The sequence below is a fragment of the Oreochromis aureus genome, linkage group 18 (assembly GCF_013358895.1).
Source record: "Oreochromis aureus strain Israel breed Guangdong linkage group 18, ZZ_aureus, whole genome shotgun sequence".
In the NCBI taxonomy this organism is placed as follows: domain Eukaryota; kingdom Metazoa; phylum Chordata; class Actinopteri; order Cichliformes; family Cichlidae; genus Oreochromis; species Oreochromis aureus.
The window spans coordinates 2362934-2384732 of NC_052959.1; the positions used below are offsets into that span (position 1 = coordinate 2362934).

Genomic DNA, 21799 nt, shown 5'->3' on the forward strand with positions numbered 1-21799 from the left:
AACGCGAGCCCCCGAGATGGGTATGACCTACATGTATAAAACTCGGAACACATATCTAACGTTCGGAGACACACAAAAAAGTCTATTATGGCCATGTCCTAAACCCAACAGGAAGTCCGCCATTTGGAAGTGAAGGTGACATTTTGGCTCTAATTTTGCCATTTCCATGCCTCGAATTTTTGCAAACTCCTCATTGGAATTTCATCGTACAAGCTTCATATTTGGTCAGTGTCAACTACACACCTGGGCCATGTTAAATTGCGGAGCTTTTGAGTTTTCGGGTTACTGTGAGGCCGTGGCGCCACGGCGAATTTCGATGACTCGCCATGAAAATCTTATTGCCTCTCATTCTGTCATACATTGTCCGACCTTGACCAAAGTGGACACATATGATAAGGCTCCACCCCTGAACATATTTCAACTGCCATATTTGACATCAGGGACAGCGCCACCTAGTGGGAACAGGAAATGTCATGTTTTACACTTTGGGGTACAGTATTGTAATGGGTGACATCTGCAGCCTCAAATTTCTCCAGGAAAGCCTTAAGGAGTTGGTCTTGGGTTACAGAGAAAACTGTGAGTTTTCGCTGAAGGGTGTGACCCCAGCAGCATGGCGAACATTGAGGTCTCGCCATGAAGAAACAAATTAGTGTAACTCAATGAAATCCAGTCTGATCAGTACCAGACTTTAAAGGCATGATGTCAGACCCGCCCTGAACAGATTGATGTGCCCATTGACAGGAATACGTCGAGCGCCACCTAGTGGCAACAGGAAATGTCATGTCTTATATTTTGTTGCACTGATTTTCACAGGTTCATCGTGGCCACTTCAAAAGCGGGGAGAATATCACCATCAGTCCCTCATGATGCTTCAGTGAGAAAATTGTGACTTTAAACTGAACGGCGCACCCTAGTGGCAACGCGGTTCACCATGAACAATGAAGTGGCTTTTGAGGGACTTGGAAAGTTTAAAATGTCTTGAAATTTGGCGCACCCCTCCAATGTGATGAGCGCTTTCTTTTTGTTTTTCCATTTTCATTGAATAGCCCAAAATGGCTCCACAGCGCCCCCTACAAAATTTCAAAACAACAGCCCCTGCTCTGTGTTTTATGTATGAGTCTGAAACCTGGTAAGCTTATGGAAGATATCAAGATGTACAAAAAAGTCTCTTGGAGCAATATCCCAAATCCAACAGGAAGTCAGCCATATTGAAATTAATGTGTAATTTTGGCGACATTTCCCCTCTTTTCAGGCACCTTTCTTTGACGAACTCATCCAAGGGATTTCATCAGATTTACACGATCGCCAGTGCGTGGAATCCAAAGACCTTTGTGATGTTAAATTGCGAAGCTTTTTACGTTCAGGGAAACGGGGTGGTCGTGTCGGCACGTGGAGTTTCAATCACTCGCCAAAAAGCAGTAATCTTGTGTCACTCCAAAACACAATGTCCAATCTCTCCCAAAGGTCGCAGGCGTGATGAGACTCAAGATCGGAAATGTTTGTTATGCCATTTGTCAGTAATGGTTAGAGAGCCACCTAGTGGGACGACTATAATAATGGTTGAATGAGATGAAATGTTAGCTGGTAGTTAAATGCATGAATTCCATCAATGTGACATCAGATCGGACGTGATGGTTGTAGGTGTTGGGCGTGGCCCGACGCAATGGGGTGCGAGGGCCCTCATAACGCTGCTTGCAGCTTTAATTGTTCTTATTTTACATTTTTCATTGTTAGGCATTAGGTTTATTTATAGTAGTCCTTTCCAACTTCTTTCCTTCTTCCATGTTACTGTGTCAGCATCTATTTGGGGTTGGAAGTGGAACAGAAAGTAAGGAAATCCAAAGTGCCATTAAAACCAGGAGAGGTTCTTATATTTCAGAAGAAGGGATTAATTCAAAAGAAATGACCTCAATGCCATATTTTATTTAGGAACCCTAGAGAGCACTTTGCAAAATAACACATTCTTATAATTTCACCCTCAGATGAGCCAAGCTACGACTGTCAGGGAAGGTGATGTAGGTACAGAGCATGTGAGAGTGGTTAAGTTGATGTCTCTTGTCTAGATGAAGGCACAAGAGGGATCAATGGCAAGGCGTAGAGATTCAGTATCTTCAGTCTTCAGTGGACACTCCATTTCTGGCACAAAACACCTGTAAAAGATGGTCGATTTAGGAGGTGACCCGACAACTTCAGCCTGTCAAACATAGCAATGGAGTAGCATGTTAAAAAAAAAAAAAACCTAATTAAGCATGCACTCAGTACCCTAAGAATTATTATGGTAGTTAAACACAGTGATAGTCACATATATCACTTCAAACGGAGGTGATCCAGTAATGCTGCACTAATGAATTAGACTAACTATTCACTTTAGCTAAAGTTATTAAGTTAGCTAAAGAGTTGGGATGCTGTGTAAGACATAAATAAAGCTAAAATACAAAGGTTTGGACACTGTTTTGCATGTTTCCCTACTGTAGGGGTCTCTGCAAGCATACAGGGCTCTGACAGGGTACAAGATGACAACTTTGGAATTCTACTAGAAACAGTCGATCATATTTGTTTGTCAAAGCTAAATCCAGGGCAAACTAGGCTAAATTAGCGTTTTTAGCTAACAGCTACAATAAGCATAAAAGTTACTGTACGGCTATCAATTGTTAACATGACGCTTGTTCTTATACATGTAATACATTTATTACCAACCTGAGAGTTTATCCGCTGGTCATTCGACATGACGAATGACTTCTGAAGTCTTAATTCAGCTCAAGACGCTGTAGATTCCCGTCAGTAACACTTTCGGTCCGCTAGTAAAACGTAGTTCTATTAATCTGCGCTCGTTTACTCTTGAACCGGAACCGGATGTAAGTTCCAAAAAACTGAATTTTGGAACTGAAATTGAATTGTAGAACTGAAACCGAATGGTGAGAGTGAAACTGAAATTATTCGAGAGCTGAATTTTTAAAGGATAAAATGCAGTTTCAAAGCAAATGAATTCATTTTCAATATATAAAATTCAATTTCAATTTAGTGATGATCATTTTCAAACCATAAATTCAATTTCAAATTAGACTAATTCAAATTCAGTTTTCAAAAGCATTTATTCAAGTTACAATTCAGATTCAATCTGAGCAATTCAAATTCAAATTTAACTTATTCAAATTCAGTTTCTGATGGCACAGATTTCTGCTCATAGCTGTACATCAGGAGTGTGGTCTGACACTGAATTTCTGAAGTAATCAAGACTTTTCCAGAAGAAGACATCTGGGTGCCAACATGTGTTGCTTTAACACCTAAGATCTTCTAAGCTACTCATGTGCAAATTCCCCCCAGGTCAGACCATGCAGCCTTCAGAGAAACTGCAAAAAGCCCACGAGCTACACGTTAGACTCTGCAGGCCTCGGTTAGCAGGTTAAATGTTACAGTTCATGTCGGTACAGCTAAAGAAACCTGAACAAGACAGCCTCATTTAATAATATGATGGGGGACCTCATTAATCCAGGCCATGTCCGAGCCGGTATGGCTTCGGTTATCTGTCCAAGGTAGGCTTGTATAGCATGGGGGGTCTAGCCTAGGGACCCTTACTGGATACAGACGCCCTGGTCGGGAGTCGAACCCCCAACCTGAAGTTCCAAAGGCGTGTAGTATTTAAGCTAGTCATGCAAAATGCTAGCTTTGAACTGTGTGTGGACAGTGGGCCCACTGTGGCTCACAGCATGACAAGGTGTCCTTGACCAAGATATTGAATCCTACACTGTCCCTGGTGCACCCATCAATTTGTGTGACTGATGAAATGCCCAAAATAAGCACCTTGTGTTTGAACAAATGTATTTTACAGATTGGATGAAGGCAACAACGTTTTAAGATGTTTATATAACTGTTGTCATTTTTTAATGTTGTGTAGCTTGTTGTTGGTGTGATGACAAACCACTCGTGACACCTTGCAGGGACTTCCTCTGTGGTATGGTCCTGGCTATTCCTGCTATTGTTGCTAGGTGCATGTCAGTGTGTCACCCTAATCTGATTGGCTGTTGTCTTTCTTGTTTTTGTCTGTTTCAGATCGTGTGGTGAGCTGAAAGGAACACTGAACCAAAGCAGGACTTTGGTCTCCTGCCATCCTGTGTTTTTTCCTTTGGAAACCCCCATCCACTTCTCTCACTGCCCAGTAACACAGTCCTACTGTTCTTTCTGTTCGTTCACTCTCCTTCTATCATCTATCTGCCCATCTTGCACCACAAATAGGTTAACAGAATCCAAGTGCCAAAAACTAGGAGACCATCTCAGCTGTTTCTGTAGAAGCACTGCTAATAGAAAGAACACAAGTGGATGTAACTGCCCCCACCCAAGTCCAGAGTTTGGTTCAGTCCCACGGGCGATGAGACGAGCCAGGAGCTTCATCTTTCTCTAGACACTTTCTTCTACACCTTCTGTCTTCATGCTTTGGGGGTCCTCAGGTGCCCCCACCCCGTGTCGACCCCCCAACACCCATTGCCACCACGGCAGACCACCCCAATCGCCTTGTTGCCATGCCGACAGAGACACTGACTCCAGCCCTGCCAGATAGCAAGGCTGCTGGCCCTGCAACGCCCTTCAGTTCCACTGTACCCCTCCGCATCCTCAACAAGGGCCCCGAGTACTTCAGGAGACAGGTACTGTGTGTGTTAGGATGTACATAGATCTGTTCAGGTAAATGTTGGTTCTCTTTCATAGCATTCGTTTCGTGTCTCACTATGGGAATGCCTCCTGCGTGACCTCATCAGAAGCTCAAATACCATTACGCCAGCCCTTACAGGCTGGCTAAGTGACGCCCATGTCAGGAGGGGCTAGCACCTCCCTATATAATAGGCTGACATAGCGTCAGATGTCATTCAAAAACCTCTTCTCGCTTCTCACAGAAGCCTGTAGACAACTGTGCTATTGGGTGCTAAGCTAAACTGTCCACAGATTCGAGTGAACAACTTGGTCGCCAGGCTCTTTGTTCCCCGCATTTCAGTCCACTAGCATACAAGCAGTAGCAATACTGTTCTGTAGCTAGTGCTGGTGTCAAGTAGCAATACTTTCACCCTGGGAAGTAGCAATATTTTCCCAAAGTGAAGTAGCAACACTTTGCTAATAAAGGTACCACTAGCTTCACCATCAGGTAGCAATACCCTTCGGCGCTAGCGGTTTTTACACATTAGGTAGCAATACCTGTAGAAAAGTAGCATTACTTTTCACCCCACGTTAGCTGAGGAATAGCAATATTTTCCACACTCAGTGTCGGTCTCGCTAACGTGCGCAACCCTCTAGCTAACCATGGCTACGACTGACAACGAAGTTGCAAAACTTTGTCCTTGCGGCAAGAAGATTTCTGCCTGGGATACACACCTCGTGTGTGCGGCATGCCTGGGTTTATCTCACGCTCAGGCTGCCTTGACACCCGCACACGACTGTATCCACTGCGCGGCTTTCCCACGCAAACTACTCCGCCGCAGGCTAGCTCACCAGGCTAACCTGTCGGGTGGCGACCCTTTGCTGTGTGAGGCTGCTGCGGCGCAAGGAGAAATTGAGATGCTTTGGCCGCAACGCCAGGGCCGAGCTGGGCAGAGGTAGACCCTCAGCCCATCGCGACTGCTTTCCTGTCGTTGGAGGCACACGGAGATTGTGAGTTTTTCCCCCATGCTGGAGTCACCCGGGGAGGAGATGCTAACGAGGACGAAGATGAGTCAGCTGACTCGGAGCTCTTGCTGTCTGACGAGGAGGAGGAAGATTCCGCCTCCTTGGCTAGCATCAGCTGGGCTGCAAAGCACTCGGCTACCGGCGAGGTTGAAAAACCGACACCGCCGTCTCTCCTGGATCTCGACATGCAGGACATGTGCAAGCGCGCAGCTGCTAGGCTCAACATCCCGTGGCCCGCCATACAAACAGAGGTTGTAAAATCTCGTTTTGATGGTAAGAAATTGCCGAAGGCGGAAAAGACGGGGAAGCATGTGTTGCCTGTTTTCCCGGAGCTACTCGATGAGATAGCGGTGACGTGGAAAGCAAAACCTTACAGCGAGAAACACCCCATCGCGGGGAGCTCTCTGCTGGATTGTGAGGGGATGGAGTCTATCGGCCTCCGCCAGATGCCACAAGTGGAGCCGTTGGTAGCGAGCCATCTTCACCTGAAGACGTCTCTGTCTCCATCAGCTCCATCTCTCTCCTCCAAGACAGACTGCTTCCAATCTAGCCTTACAGATAAGTGCTACAAGGCAGCGGCTCTGTCGGTAAGAGCCCACAACGCCTCCTCTATGCTAATGGCTTACCAAGCTGAGCTAGAAGAGGACATGACAGCTGAACCAGATACCACAGTATGGGAAGAAATCTGCGTTATAACTGACCACGTCCTCCGCCTCCACAAGGTAGCCGTACAGGCTACTGGGAGAGCCATGGGCCTCATGGTTCTTCAGGAGCGAGCACGCTGGCTCGGGCTCACCAACCTGACGACGAAGGAAAAAGAGGAACTCCTCGACACCCCTGTCGTCCCTCAAGGTCTCTTCGGTGCGGCTGTTACATCCATGCAGAGGAGATGTGAGGAAAAAAAGAGAGATGATGAGGCTCTGAAACTCTGCCTGCCGAGGAGGGCCCAGCACGCCACCCCAGCGGCACCGCGCCAGTCATTCGCGCAGGCAGCGTCTCACCCGGTCCCCGCTTTCAGGATCCCCAAAGTGCCTAAGACGCAGGCAGCCCCCCAGGCTGCTGGGGCTCCTAAGAATCCTTGGACTCGGAAACAGTCTCCCCAGGCCAGACCTCGAGCGGCCCCTCCTCCTCCCCCCGCTGCCGTGACCGTGAGGAGGAAGAAGCAGCCGGCCTGACAGCCTCTCCTCTAGGCAAGAGCGAACCCAGTTTCCCCCCTTCATGGACCGCTCTGCCGCCAACCAGCTCCGTTCCAGAGCAAGTTCAACGGGACATGCTCCACACAGAGTGCATAACTCGGGCCGGTGTTCCTGTTACTGGACCCGCCAGAGGGAAAGAGAGCCAAAGTTCACAGTGTTGTTTCACAAGCACTTCTCTCATGCATTCTGTATTAAGAAAGCCCCGACACACGCATCCAGGCAGTTTGCCGAGGGCGCTGTTGAGTGTTGTAAAACACATGAAAAAAAAATCAAACATGCTGAAAAACAGAGCAACGTCTGCCATAACGCAGCCCGTGGAGACTCGCGTTTCCACGGTTGTGATAATGCAGATGAGCCCGTCACCTCCCTCGCCTGCGACAGAGGTGACGGGACACCGAAATGGCGTATGTTTCGCGCTACAACCACAAGGGGGTGCCAAAACGCTATCTTCGGTGGAGTGGCCAGTGAGCCCTCTGTCTCTCCACATAAAGAGCTGGGCTACCTGCACTCAGTCAGCATGGGTGCTGAGGACATTGGAAACGGGCTACAGGCTGCAATTCAATGTCGCTCCACCACATTTCAAAGAAATCATTTACTCTTGTGCTCTGGGCGAGTCTGCCGGCTTTCTCCTGGTGGAAATTTCCACCTTGAGAGACAAAGGAGCTATAAGAGTTGTCCCTCCCGAGGAAATGCACAGCGGATTTTATTCAAGGTATTTCCTTGTGCCAAAGAAAGGGGGGAGGGGGATGAGAGACATTCTGGATCTCCGTGCCCTGAACCGGCATTTAGACATACAAGTTCAGGATGTTGACGCACGCCTCGCTGCTACGGTTTGTACAAGCGGGCGACTGGTTCACATCAATCGACCTGAGGATGCTTATTTCCACATCCCCATATATCCCCACACCGAAAGTATCTAAGATTTGCTTTCCAGGGGATAGCATACGAGTTTGTAGTCCTGCCTTTTGGTCTCTCACTGAGCCCAAGGGTGTTTGTAAAATGCACCGAGGCAGCAGTGGCCCCGCTCAGAGAAAAGGGCATTCGGGTGGCCACATACATCGACGACTGGCTGGTGGCAGCCCCAACCCGCCAGGAAGCGGCTTGTCACACAAATGCTCTCATACACCACCTAGAGAGTTTGGGTTTCCAGATAAACATGGAAAAGAGCACATTGAAGCCAACTCAGTGCATTACTTTCATAGAGCTCAGCCTAGACTCCCTCCGGGTGAGAGCTTTTCTGTCCCCAGAGAGAACAGCGACCATATGGTCATCCCTAGCACTGTTTCACAGAGGCAACACAGTGACCCTCAAACAGTGCCAGAGGCTGCTAGGTCTGATGGCTTCTTCTCTAGCGGCGATAACACTGGGACGCCTGCACATGAGAGGCTTTTAGCGCTGGGTGGGCTCGCGGGGACTAGACCCTCACCGAGACGGCCACCGTCACATGAGAGTCTCTGCAGACTGTTCACTCGCTCTCCGCGAGTGGAAGAAGCCAGGTTTCTTGTCTCAGGGCGTTGCCATGGGGGCAGTTTCAGCCAGGAAGGTGGTCTCCACAGATGCCTCTCTTTCGGGCTGGGGGGCCACCCACGAAGGCAGAACAGTGAATGGGGAATGGGACCCTCACATGCGCTCCACCCACATAAACTGTCTGGAACTGCTGGCAGTTCACCTGTCGCTAAAACATTTTCTCCCTTGGCTGAGAGGTCATCATGTTTTAGTGAGGTCGGACAATTCCACTGTTGTGGCCTACATCAACAGACAGGGGGGTCTGGGGTCCCCCAAGTTACACACACTGGCACACAGACTGATAGTCTGGAGCAGTGTTCACCTGCTGTCACTGAGAGCAACTCACGTGCCGGGAATCTTGAACTTTGGAGCAGATCTTCTCTCCAGGGGCAACCCACTGTACGGAGACTGGAAGCTTCACCCAGAGGTGGTGAAGCAGATCTGGCTGCGATTCGGTCAGGCGACCGTGGACATTTATGCATCCAGGGAGAATGCTCAGTGTCCCCTGTTTTACTCGCTGCACGATCAGAGAGCTCCACTCGGGGTGGATTCTCTAGCTCACGAGTGGCCACGAGCTCACGAGAACCCTCCTCTATGCTTTTCCCCCAGTGGCCCTCGTTTCTCCAACTTTGGCCAGAGTGAGAAAGAGAGGTCACTATATGATCCTGATAGCCCCGCGCTGGCCAGGGAAGCACTGGCTGGCGGAGATTTTTCAGCTGCTGTGCGGCCCACCTTGGCCATTACCACTACGCAGAGACCTCCTGTCTCAGGCACGGGGGGAAATATTCCACCCCTACCCAGAGAGGCTAGCTCTACGGGCTTGGCCCGTGAGTGGTTTAACCTGAACACAGTGGGGCTCCCTCATAGTGTTATCGACACTATTCAGAGTTCTAGAGCATCATCTACTAGACGCGCTATATGAGCACAAGTGGCGTGTGTTTGAAAGCTGGTGCTTAGAATCACAGGCCATCCCTTTTCAGTGCTCTGTGGCTGTGATTTTGTCATTTCTTCAGGCCCTGATTGATGAAGGTAAAGCCTTCTCCACCATCAAGGTGTATTTGGCAGCAATTTCAGCCTGCCATATTGGTTTTGAGGGAAAGACTGTTGGTCAGCATCCCTTAATATGCCGTTTCATGAAGGGTGCACGGCGTAAATTGCCTACATCTAGGCCACTGGCTCCATCGTGGGACCTTCCCACAGTATTAGCTGCGCTCTCCTGTTGCCCATTTGAACCCCTGGAACAGGTTGAGTTAAAATTTCTGTCCTTGAAGACAGCTCTATTAATTGCTTTAGCGTCAGCTAAGCGTGTAGGAGAGATCCACGCTCTCTCAGTGCATCAGTCATGCATTCAGTTCTCCTCGGATAATGCGAGTGTCAGTATGCGGCTCAACCCTGCCTTTATCCCAAAGGTTGTTGGCACATGTTCCCCTATAGAACTGCCGGCCTTTTACCCACCGCCTTTCTCCTCAGAGGAGCAACAGCGACTGCATACCTTGTGTCCAGGCCGTGCTCTGCGCATTTATATGGACAGAACCCAGAGTGTCAGACAAAGTGACCAGCTGTTCGTGTCCTGGGCTAAACCACACATGGGAAAGCCTGTGTCTAAACAGCGCCTTTCCCATTGGATAGTAGGAGCAATTGCCCTGGCCTATACTAGCAGGGGCCTTCAGCCTCCTGCTGGCTTTGCGGCAAGATTCCACTAGAGGTCTGGCAACCTCATGGGCTCTTTTAGGGAGTTTCTATTCAGGAGGTGTGCAGCTGCATGCTGGGCCTCACCTCACACATTTGCTAGGTTTTACAGGTTAGATGTAACAGCACCTAACCTAGCGCATTCAGTCCTCAGTGCAGGTTCTTCCCAGGTGGGAGCTTCTCCCCTGTGAAGTGCTGTTGGGGACAGTTGTCTTCTTAACAGGCATGTCTGGCAATCCGGGAGTCAGTATTTCTTCCATAGTGAGACACGAAACGAATGCTATGAAAGAGAACTTAAGGTTATGTATATAACCCCGGTTCTCTGAGTAGCATGAGTGAGTGTCTCACCAGACCGCCCTCCTTGCTATGGAAGCGAGGAAGAGGTGGGCTTGTTTTGATGACATCTGACGCTATGTCAGCCTATTATATAGGGAGGTGCTAGCCCCTCCTGACATGGGCGTCACTTAACCAGCCTGTAAGGGCTGGCGTAATGGTATTTGAGCTTCTGATGAGGTCACGCAGGAGGCGTTCCCATAGTGAGACACTCACTCATGCTACTCAGAGAACCGGGGTTATATACATAACCTTAAGATTGAACTGAAGCGTCAAAGGTCATAACTTTAAGCCTTTTGCCCACGAAATTCCAGGGTCGAGCGCATTGGTATAACCAAAGTAATTCCATAATAATCGGTCATTTGTGAGTCGTATAATACTGTGTGTTAATAACCACTAATCAAAATGCCTCTCACATTTGTGACTATATTGTACAGTGAAACTTGTCTTATAAAGAATGAGCTAGCTCTTTACAATGCAATTAATATCCTGTTGTAGTAACACCCACTGTACCATTGTCAGAAAAAGTTGTCCATCCATTTGGAACTAACACTGATCTTAATCCATGTCACAGTTAGAGTTGTATGAAGTATTGCTGTGCTCCTGCTGACAGGGCTCCATCGTCTGTTGCTGATCATGTAGGCTGTCACTGTTGCAGTCAAGTTGCTCGTAGACTTTAATCAAGAATTTTAAGAGAAGCAACATTAGACATAATTAGATATATGCCTGTGGTGTTGTTGTAGTCATGGCTGTGGGCTGCTAACTTAATGATGACTTAACAGACAGATAATTGGATATTATCCAGGCTTGGGGCTGAAACTGGGAATACACTGCCTTGTGAACCCGTGAGGCTGTGTTTGTGGCTATCGGGTGTGCTCTGCTCAGGGATTGTTGTTGTGAACCATGCCACACAATTGCAACAACTTTTACATGACTTTAGAAGCCTTGTAGATATGCACTTAGCTGTAAATGTTTAAAGTGTGGGAGCTTGTTGCAAATTCGGGGGTTAGATTTAGGTGAGAAATTCAGAAAGTCCTAAATATAAATTAGCATAGAATAGAATTGTATAATGGCAAAGATGACAGTTGACCTGCCCCGACCACCAAAGAGCCATTATCTTGTTTCAGTTCCATACGCACAGCAGAGTTGGAGATGTGTGCTGTACATGTTGTTTTTCTTGTTCCTGTAATGTTCATCACCTCTGCACTCTTCCTTTAAAATGCAGAGGCGAGCCAGAGAATCTGTAAAGATGCAAAGCTGTGCATGCATATTACAAATATAACGTGCTGGGAAAAAACGCTTTTTAGAACTTTTTCTGAGGCAAAGTTGCTAAATGTTAAAGCATTTTTTTATAACATTTGCTGATTCTTTACATACAGTGCTGCATAGGTGAGACATGCTTGTCTTTGGTAAAATTTAGTGTCTGTTTCTATAGTGTCAAAACTTTATGTGATGCAAATGGGAAAAAACATGAATGGATACATTTCCAATGCTCACTCGTTTGTATCCCAACATTAGGCAATGTAACACTTCCTGACTTTATGAACTCATGAATCTATTCTGAGATGATCTGCAGCTGCATAGGCAAATGAACGGGGTTGTATCATGTTTGTCTCCTATCACTTGTCTCAGACAAGGAGTGAGAAGAACACAATAACAGATTTTTAGAAAACACACAGAAATAACCCAAAACAACTCGATTCCTATCCCTGCTGCACGTATATAGAATAAGGTAAGGGATTTATTCAATGCCATCTCTCTTTTTTAACATGTGTCTCAGGTGGAACCAAACCCTAAGCGCCTCAGTGCTGTTGAAAGACTAGAAGCTGATAAGGCCAAGTATGTCAAGAGCCAGGAAGTCATCAATGCCAAGCAGGAGCCAATCAAACCACCTGTGCTTGTTAAACCTCCTGCTGGCCATCCCCTGCTATCCAAGAGAGGCTCTGGCATCGGTGGAGGAGGCAGTGGAGGCGGGTTACCTTTCAAAGCATCCAATAACAATGCCAAGTCAGACACTTGTGCAACAAGCTGTGGCAGCATCAAACGGGAGAATTTAAACCTAGAGATCCTAAAAAATCTGCTAAACTCATCGTCTTCTTCAGCAGCAGGATCTGGAGGTGGAGCTAAGAGTGCTGTGCAGATGAGGTCAACAGGTGGAATGCCCAGGAGTTGGACACCATCGGGGTAAAATAATATACTTTTATCTTGTGTACATATGTAATCAATAATTATGTGGTACTCAAATATCTCCATTCAAAAAGGTTTCTCTAAATGTGTTACTTTGAGCATAACTTGGTAATGTATGTTATATCTGGTACAGTCCTGTGAAAAGCTATATACAACCTCACTGCTGTCCAGTTAATCAAAAGCATTTGATTAACTGTGACCACAGCTGTAAAATCAGAGGTTTTGGCAGTTTGCTAGTCTGGAGCAGTCATGTGTGTTAACACAATGTCACAGTCTTCCCAGGAGTGCACGTTCCAGCAAATTCCCCCCAGGTCAGACCATGCAGCCTTCAGAGAAACTGCAAAAAGCCCACGAGCTACACGTCAGACTCTGCAAGCCTCAGTTAGCAGGTTAAATGTTACAGTTCATGTCGGTACAGCTAAAGAAACCTGAACAAGACAGCCTCATTTAATAATATGATGGGGGACCTCATTAATCCAGGCCATGTCCGAGCCGGTATGGCTTCGGTTATCTGTCCAAGGTAGGCTTGTATAGCATGGGGGGGTCTAGCCTAGGGACCCTTACTGGATACAGACGCCCTGGTCGGGAGTCGAACCCCCAACCTGAAGTTCCAAAGGCGTGTAGTGTTTACCTCCAGGTGAAGCAGAGAAAGTGCTGATAGGGATAGATCTACCATCCTTCTGATTGGTAGATGACATGCTCTACTTCTTTCTGACTGAAAGAAGTAAAAGAGTTGTGGCCAAAGAGGAAGCCTGAAAAGGCAAAGCTTTCCAAAGTGTTTCCACTGTTGTGAGGACAGTTTTAAATAATATTAATAATGAAAAATCAACGCTCCAGCTCGGAAAAGCTTCTGAAAATAATTTCTGCTAAGATGCTCACTGTGGCTAAGTTAAAAAAACAAGTCTGGAGGTCAATGTTGATATGTAAAAAGACAAAAAGATGACAAGCAAAATAAGAAAGCAGGTGGGTGACAAGCAGGAAGTGAATTGTCAGCCTGAGATGAGAGGCTCGCTGCAGTGAAGACAGATGTGGCTTCTGGTGTATTCAAGACCTATAAATAATGACCAAAAGACAGCCGGGCCATCATAACTTGTTTGTATGCACTTTAAAAATGTGTTCATGAAGCACAAACAAAGTAGGCTAGAAAAATATTGATAAATAACCAACATTTGTACGTGTAACGTTTGTATACACGATTTACGTACAGATTTTTGAGTACTTGCGATTCACAAATTGGGTTCAATGTCCTGTGAACAGATGAGACCAAAGTGGAGATGTACAGCAGCATCTCTACTTTGATTTAAGAGAAAACCAAACAGTACCTCTCATACCAACTGTCAGCATGGCAGTGGGGGGATGATTTGAGTGCCTCACACTCACTGAACCCCACAGATGAAGACGATGAAGTGCGATTTAGACCTGGCTGTCATAGGAAACTGATAGACAAGCCTTGAAACTGAAAACTGCTTTTGCCATTACTGATGATAATAAGAAGAATCATTTTAATTAATGAAATGATTTCTGTTGTTGCTGAATGTCTTACAGTTTCATTTCCCAGAGATGCTGGAGAATCTCAATTTTGTGAGTTTTTTTTGTCTTGTTCTGATAGAAATGATACCTGGTCTCTGTTTTTATTAGCTCGAGCTTTGCTGCTTTCTTGGTGAATTACTTTTTTTTTTCCTGTCTCGTCACTGCAGTCATCACTACAACTTTCTGGCTTCCTCCTCTGATCGTTTCAGGTTCAGTCAAACTTTGTCCTTCTTTTTTCCCTCGGCGGTGCAGGCTTCTGTCTTACAGCATCATTACCTCTTTCTCCACTTTGCCCGTTGGTTTAGTTTAGTTGTAAGAACAAAATAGTTTGCTGGGCACGTTTCAAGAATCCTAATATTTCTTGGGAGATATTAGTGATAAGGCCCAGTTATCCCAATCACAGAACCAACTCTCCGGCAGAATGACTGGGCCAATGCAGATGCTTGATTCTTTTCCTTTTCAGCCAAAGTCCTCAACCTGACTGAAAAGCTGTGGACAGACCTTAAGCTAGCTGAGCACAAACAAATATCCAAAAACCTCAATGACTTGTAAAGAAGAGGGAGACAGCAATGTGAGAGACCGATAAAACCATAAAGAAAACGACTACTACAGTTATGGCTGCTCAAGGTGGTTCAGTTTAGTTTTCACAGGACTGCTGCTGAAAAAGGAAGTTTACTCAACTGACTACAAAAAAGATTTTTCCTTTTTCTTGCTCCTTGATATTACGATTGTTTCTTTTTTTTTTTTTTAAAGGTATGTTATATTGTACACCAGAATAATGGTTTCACCACTTGCTTTAGAATCTTCTGGTTTGAAGTGTTTCTTCAGTATTTAAGTAATCCAGTGACAGTCGTCAGTATTTCTACTGCTACACAGTAAACAATAGTTGTTGATAATTACTTTATTTTCCAAATTGTAAACAAATCCGGTTTAAAATGGTGCTCATGTTGCTGCCATGATGTAACTCTGTTTAATACATTAACGCAAACGTTACATTATCACATCAGGGCGTCTCTTTCTTTGGCCTCCAAACAGTGAAAAGTCTGTTAATTTGGGCGAGCAGGATTTGGCTACGAGCACATTCATGCGTGCGTGTGCTAAACTGCAGTAGCATGCACAAGGCAGACACTTTGAAATTATGTGACAGAAATTTAGATAATGTTTTTTCTTACTCTTTTGAAGTAAATATAGATCCATACTCCACTGTCAGTACTGATCCACATGGTGACATCAGCCCAGACTGACTCGGCTGCCCACAGATGGTACCTATTTAACGTAGCCAAATACTGTAAGAGCTGTCGACGGTGATAACATTCAGCTGTGCGGTCACAGCGTCTCTTTAGTACCAGGAGGTTCCAACACCAAAAGTAGGGTTTGCTCTGGTGCACATCAAAAGTAAATGTAGCTCTGTGCTTAGCAGCAACCGCTCAGTTGGCTAGTGTTCATTAACTTGGCTGCTGATGGTGGTGGTTTATAAAGGCAAATTTTCAAAAGCTAAGCTACCATCCAAATACTTGTGTCTGTGGCTTTATTTAGTTTGTGCTGGACTCCTTGGATTTTAGCTTTCTGTTTTCCTCTCCTAGGATGCCGTTAACCTATCGGTCTACCATGACTCTTAACGAACAACCGCCCGACTCGACTCCCAGTCCCAGCACCTCACACTCCCTCCGATCCTTCTCCCATTCACTGAAGGTTCCCCCGATCAACAGCGGAGGGCGTCGCAGTCCGCAACAGGGAGGAAACCTGAATCTCAGCAGACGAGTCCAAGATGAGAGAAGCAGCGAAGGAGGTGTTATGGATCGTTCTCGTTCCCCGCTGCCACCTCTGCTTACTTCCCACTCATCTTCCGACCTCCTGCGGCTGTGCAACGGCAAGCCGCTCCGTACTGCACGATCCAGTAGCTCCTCAGCTCCGCCCCTCCCTCCAAAACCTAAACCTGCTTCCCTCCCTCCTCCTGCACTTTCTTTGTCACTGCCTCCCCCTCGTCCAGCCCCATCCCCCTCACCTTGTGACAACACCACCCCTCAGTCGCTACCTTGTGATCTTGGAGATCCTTCAAAAGTGTTAGCTGATCCTAACCTCGAGCTAGAGCCTGGTTCGTCAGTGGCACGTCGCTCCTCGCTGCACAGATCTAAATCAGACCTGTCAGACCGTTACGCCCGGGCTGGAGCTGACGTGGAACGCTTTTTTAACTACTGCGGACTTGACCCTGAGGAGCTGGAGGCGGTTGGTCCGGAGAACTTTGCACGGGCTAACTCGGATATCGTCAGTTTGAATTTCCGATCAGCTTCTATGATTTCCTCTGACTGCGACCATTCTCGGCGATCTTCCAATGATGGTCTGTCAGATGGGGATGAGGGTGAGGACGAAGAGGAGGAGGCTGGGGAGCGTGTGCCATATGGCATTTCGGCTGTGGAGCGAAATGCAAGGGTCATTAAATGGCTATATAGCATTAAGCAGGCAAGAGAGTCACACAAAGTGTCCCATGTTTAGAAGTGAAGGTTCTTTAGGCTAAAGACAAACTGTGCTAATCTCTGAAGGAATCATCGGAGCGGCATTTCTCACAGATAAAGAGGCTGTTGTCTTATTGCTGAACGAAAACTTTTTCAAATGTGTGTAGCTGAATTAAAGAGGGAGGACTGCACAGGTGTAACCCAAACAAGGTAAGGAAAGAGACAAAATAGTGTCTGAAGATTACAGAAAAGACAAAGACTGCAGTCCTCCAAAGAACAAGAAAAACACCAAGAACAGAAAGAGGAAAAGCAAATTCAGCGCTTACTCTAGAGTGGCAGTTAATTGCTTCTCTGTTGACACTGTAGGAACTGTTGTGTAAGCAACAGGAACAAAAGTGAAATGCACTGCATTTGTCCAAGGATCCATAATGTGGCTATCTCAGTAGAAAGGATTCAAGAAGTTTCTCACAGAGGACATTTGGACTTGTCAGACATCAGTACGACTGACGCTCTGTTAAAGTGTCGCCTTTGACACCTGCACTCATCGCCCACGTCTTTAAAATGTTCCTCAGTACACTTTTGGGCTCTTTCATGGTCACTTCCTCAGTAGGAAATAGTCGGCCAGTTGTAAGTGGTTGAACATCATCTTACCTCCCAAATGCTGTCTGTTAGAATAATAAAGCTACAGGTTAACTGTCTTTAGCTAGCACAGAAATATTTTATACAGGCCTCAGTCTTGCTTACATTTATCACTCATTACAGATACTTTGGATATGTTCTCCCTTTGGGACACTAAGAAACAAAAAAAACAAAACTCTAACCTCTGACCCTGTGACCAAGTTTGCATAGTAAATGTATACATGTGATAAACTGAAAGCTTAAACAACAAAAACCCTACTAAGTGGATTTGTGAATTTAGCATTAAATCAGCACTTTTCTTGGACGGAGGCAGCTATCTTTCACACAATCTGCCTAAATTTGCACTCAATGCAGCGCATGTAGCTTATTGCTAAACCATTGGTGAATGACATCACGCTCGTTGTGGTTTGTCTAGCACCTCACAGAAGTGCTAAACAAATGGATTCTATATCAATGGTTTAAAATGCTAAGTTCTTCCTCACAGTACTTTTCTGATTGTTTGAGGTGATCAGCTCCCCAGTTTCCTGCTTTTTGCCTTATCAAAAACATCAGTAGCATCATTCACTCACAGTAATAGGGTTGCCAACTTTTTAGCTAACAAATACGGGACACTCTGGCATGCCAGAAGCACAATACACAACCAGCTGGGTGTGGTGCACATATGCACTGTATGTGGCATTGCAGGTAATGGTCAATAAATGGGACAATTCAATTCAATTTTATTTATATAGCGCCAAATCACAACAAAAGTCGCCTTAAGGCGCTTTACATTTAAGGTGGACTAAGGGACAAACCAATGTTTGCTCGTTATACAGCTAAAACAGGGCAGTTGGCAATCCTAGACAAACAAAACAGCACATGAATTTTAAATAAAAAGTGAAAATCCTTATTAAGTAGCACTTGTTGCCATAACTTGAGTTGGCATTGTTCATAAGTTGGTGGAACGGAGTCATCGTCTGTGCTTTCCTACAGTAACAAGTCCAAATGTCCACTGTGAGAACAACCTGCACGCGGTGCTGATGCGGCTGTTAAACACACCTTGTGAAAGGCGCTGCTGCAAACACGACTGAACTGTCAGAGCAAACTCGGTAAAATCACTTGATATTTGCGTAAAGTGACTGTTAAAGGATGGATTGATGACTTCATCACGAGCCTCAATGAAGTTGCTGCAAATTGTTGAAAAACTCTGAAATACAGACGGTGTTAGAGTTTCGAAATATAGACATCAGAGCGGGTGGTGAGTGAGACATGAAGGAAAGCAAGGAACATGAAACAAAAACTAACGTCACAAACTGAGCATATTTATGTGGTTACACCATCATATCATTACACTCTTTGGCCTTTATCACAAAATGTATCATTAAGCTGCCATGTCAGCCAACAGAGCATTTCAGCGGAGAGTTTGGGTGTCCTGTGGTGGGATATCTGTAGATGACATATTCAATTCAGGTGTATTTATTTAGCACCAGATCACAACAGCAGTCACCTCAAAGCACTTTACACTGTAAAGTGAAGAGCCTACAGTATTCTAGAGAAAACCATGACCCCTAGTTTTAATTTGAAAGCTTTTGATTGAAGAGCCGTGGTTTTAATGGGAATTTCCCAACTACTTCTCCAGCTTAAGGTCACAGAGGGTTGGAGCCTTTCCCTATTCAGACAGCCATTGTACCACTCAAGTCAGAATTAACTGTGGCAATGAACAGATTTCTTCAGTGAGGCTGCTCTCATGACGTAGGGTGACATAAACAGAAGTGTTAAAGTACCACACCTTGACTTCATGCTGCCGATGTCAGTGGGACTATTAAACAGACCACAACTACTGACTTTTCTTTGGTGGCACCCAAATAAACCAAACGTCCGGTGTTGAAGAAGCTGAAACAATCAGACCTGTAGACATATCCACAGACGGTTCAAACGTTTATGCAGTGGAAACTTCATGAGAATGTAAGTGAAGTTGCAGGACACCAAGACTCTCCTGTCGAAACAATGTTGGTACAAATCATCATGTGTCACCACGTGCAAAAACCTACACTGAAAGCAATATTATGCATACCGTATTGCAGTGCAGTACAGTGTATGAAGCTGTCAGACTGAAGTGTTGCTCACGCTGATTGCACCCTGCAGCCACACACAGCTCCAGCAGTGCGTCTGCCACCCTGCGCTGACTCTCCATCTCTCGCCTGTATTCAAACCCTCAGTCAGTCCGTCACAGGAGGAAAGTCTTTCACTCTGCCTTTGTGTGCTCCTAATAATGACGGTGGCCGATTACTGAGTTCCACACCACCCTTCACATCTGTCTGCAAGCCGCTGACATGTCTGAAGGCCTGAAGCCATATGGGTGTGAATGCAGTGCCTCAGCCAGCAGTTCCATCTACCCCACCACCACCTCCTTTTAGCTCACTTACAGGTCTGCAAAGGTCCAAGCACCCTGCTGGCTTCACTTCACTGCCCCTCATATTGCACTGCAGATGGTGTTGGTGCTGTGGAAGCGTAAACGTCTGAAACAGCTGGAGTCGGCTCTGCAACGCTGAATTGAATTTGGGTTGGGAGTGGGGGTAAGATGACTCGCATGTTAGTTAAGCTCCTTATAAAGCCGTCCACTTTCAAATGCAACCAAAAACAAGGTGCTTGCTCAAAGCACCTTCATGCTTACTGTCAGTGTCAGAAAAGAAACGCTTCACCTAATGGACACACAGCTGCTGCCAGATGTTTTACAGCTTTGAATGTTTCATACTTACAGAACTCCAGGTGCAGCGTAGATGCAGTCATAAGTGAATGTAACTGATTTTCTTCACATATGAAACATTTCTAAATGTACCTGTACATCACTGGTTAGCTGTTCACATAGTGCTCTCAGGTACAGGAACAAGTTCCCGTTTCCTGAAATGATGCACAGGAACGTGTCTTTGCTGAGCTGTAGCGGTCAGGGTCAAAGTATAATGCTTGTTCTTCTAAGTATTTATGAACAAAGTGTATAGCTGTAATAATCTCAAAAACCTTCCAAACATCAAATTCTTGAAAATAGCACTTGCCTCGTGAAACACAAAAACTCAGTTCAGCTGCTAGGAAACAAGGAAACAAGTACCAAGAAAGCAGTGGTTTTCTCTGAGGACTGAACATCATTCTCCCAGCAGCCTCTGCACCTCATAGGAGACGCAATGAGTTGTGCCATGAGTCCAAGTGTCAGTATGCCTTAAAAGGTTCTCGTCAGATCCTGAACCAGCGATTGGTTAGATGCTTGATTCTTCAGTCAATGAGCAAACACTGCCAGCACAAGTGAAAATGGTAGAAAACATGAAACTGAAGATACCCACTTAACATTAGAGAGGTTATAGGGAATAATTAGATGATGCTGAACAGTGATACTGTCAGCATACTGAACATAAATATTACCTCTAAAAATGTCAAACTAGTGCTCTGAAAACACTAAAAAAAGTCATGAAATTCATTGTTAAACTCTGAAACATACAAATGGACTGATTCTTATATAGCGCTTTTCTACTCTCCTGGAGTACTCAAATTCACCCAAGCACTTCCTTCTATACACTCCGATGGATGCATCGGAGAGCAACTTGGGGTTAGTATCTTGCCCAAAGATACTTGGCATGCAGACTGGGGAAGCCAAGGATCGAACCACAAACCTTCCAGTCAGTAGCTGATTTGCTCTACCACCTGAGCCTAAACCCTTTTTTTACTAAGTTTTTGGTCTCAGTCACTAGTTTGATGTTTTAGTGAACACAATGTGATGCTTCCTGTGTAAAGGATAATTAACAGTAAAACAGGACACTCGTTACCATAGTCATGCAGTGTCCGAGGGGCCAGGCTTCCAAAGATTTAGGTTAGCATAGACCCATTCACAATAGCAACAACCCCACCCCTAGCTCAGAGTTATTAGACAAAACACCAACCAAGTGATCCCAAAGTGTGTGGACACAGTTGTCATGAGTTGCGGGATGTTTAATGTTCCGAAGACAGCGGGTGTGAAGTGAAGCCAGCTGGAGGACTGGCCCTATTCCGAGTCTGAGCACGTTCCTGACCCTTCATTCACCTCACGTCTTCCCAGCATCCCTTGTGGAATCAAGCAAACCCTGCTGCTTCTCCCTGACAGTATGGTATGGCAGCAGCAACATCGTGTGCCATTTTCACTTTTGTCGACATGATGTGCTTTTCCTTTGACTCCTAGACAGAAGGATCTAGAGTGGTAATTGTTTTACTTTTCATTCAAAGTGTAAATATTGTAAGAAAAATGTATATATTTGATTTTCAAAGGACAGTGTGTTGTGTTTCAGTTTTTTCAGTGTTATAAAAGACCGGGAACAAAGCTCTGCTGTTTTGCTGTTGCCCTCAAACAGAACTGTCTGATTGAGCTGGGCATGACTGTTTCAGTGTTGATCATGTTTTTTGATGTGGAAACTTACATTTTGCTTCATTGGGAGAAAAAAAATTACAAAAATGTCTTCATGTTTAGTTTCTTTTCCATTATTTCAATAAATGTCTTCTTTTCCCATGTCTTGCCGCTCATGTTTGTAAGTGCTGACCTATTAAACTAAGATGGTGGAACCTGAACAGCGGCTGCTCTCTTCAGTCCAAACATGAACCTGGGCTGGCACAGACGAC

At 45.6% G+C, this 21799-nt stretch overlaps 1 protein-coding gene across 10 annotated transcripts in view; it reads left to right on the forward strand.

Moving 5' to 3' along the window:
• Nucleotides 1–21799, forward strand: part of fam110b (family with sequence similarity 110 member B) — an 86808-nt gene that overhangs the window by 46713 nt on the left and 18296 nt on the right. For 6 of the 10 annotated variants that reach the window (XM_039602618.1, XM_039602621.1, XM_039602620.1 and 3 more), the window contains exons 3-4: nucleotides 4051–4640; nucleotides 12154–12557. In XM_039602618.1, coding sequence (XP_039458552.1) covers nucleotides 4518–4640; nucleotides 12154–12557 — 527 coding nt within the window. In that variant the 5' untranslated portion in view covers nucleotides 4051–4517. Of the gene's footprint in view, nucleotides 1–3133; nucleotides 3953–4050; nucleotides 4641–12153; nucleotides 12558–14105; nucleotides 14142–15673; nucleotides 21749–21799 lie in introns of those variants that run through there. The other 4 variants (XM_039602613.1, XM_039602612.1, XM_039602614.1 and 1 more) reach the window with 3 other exon arrangements.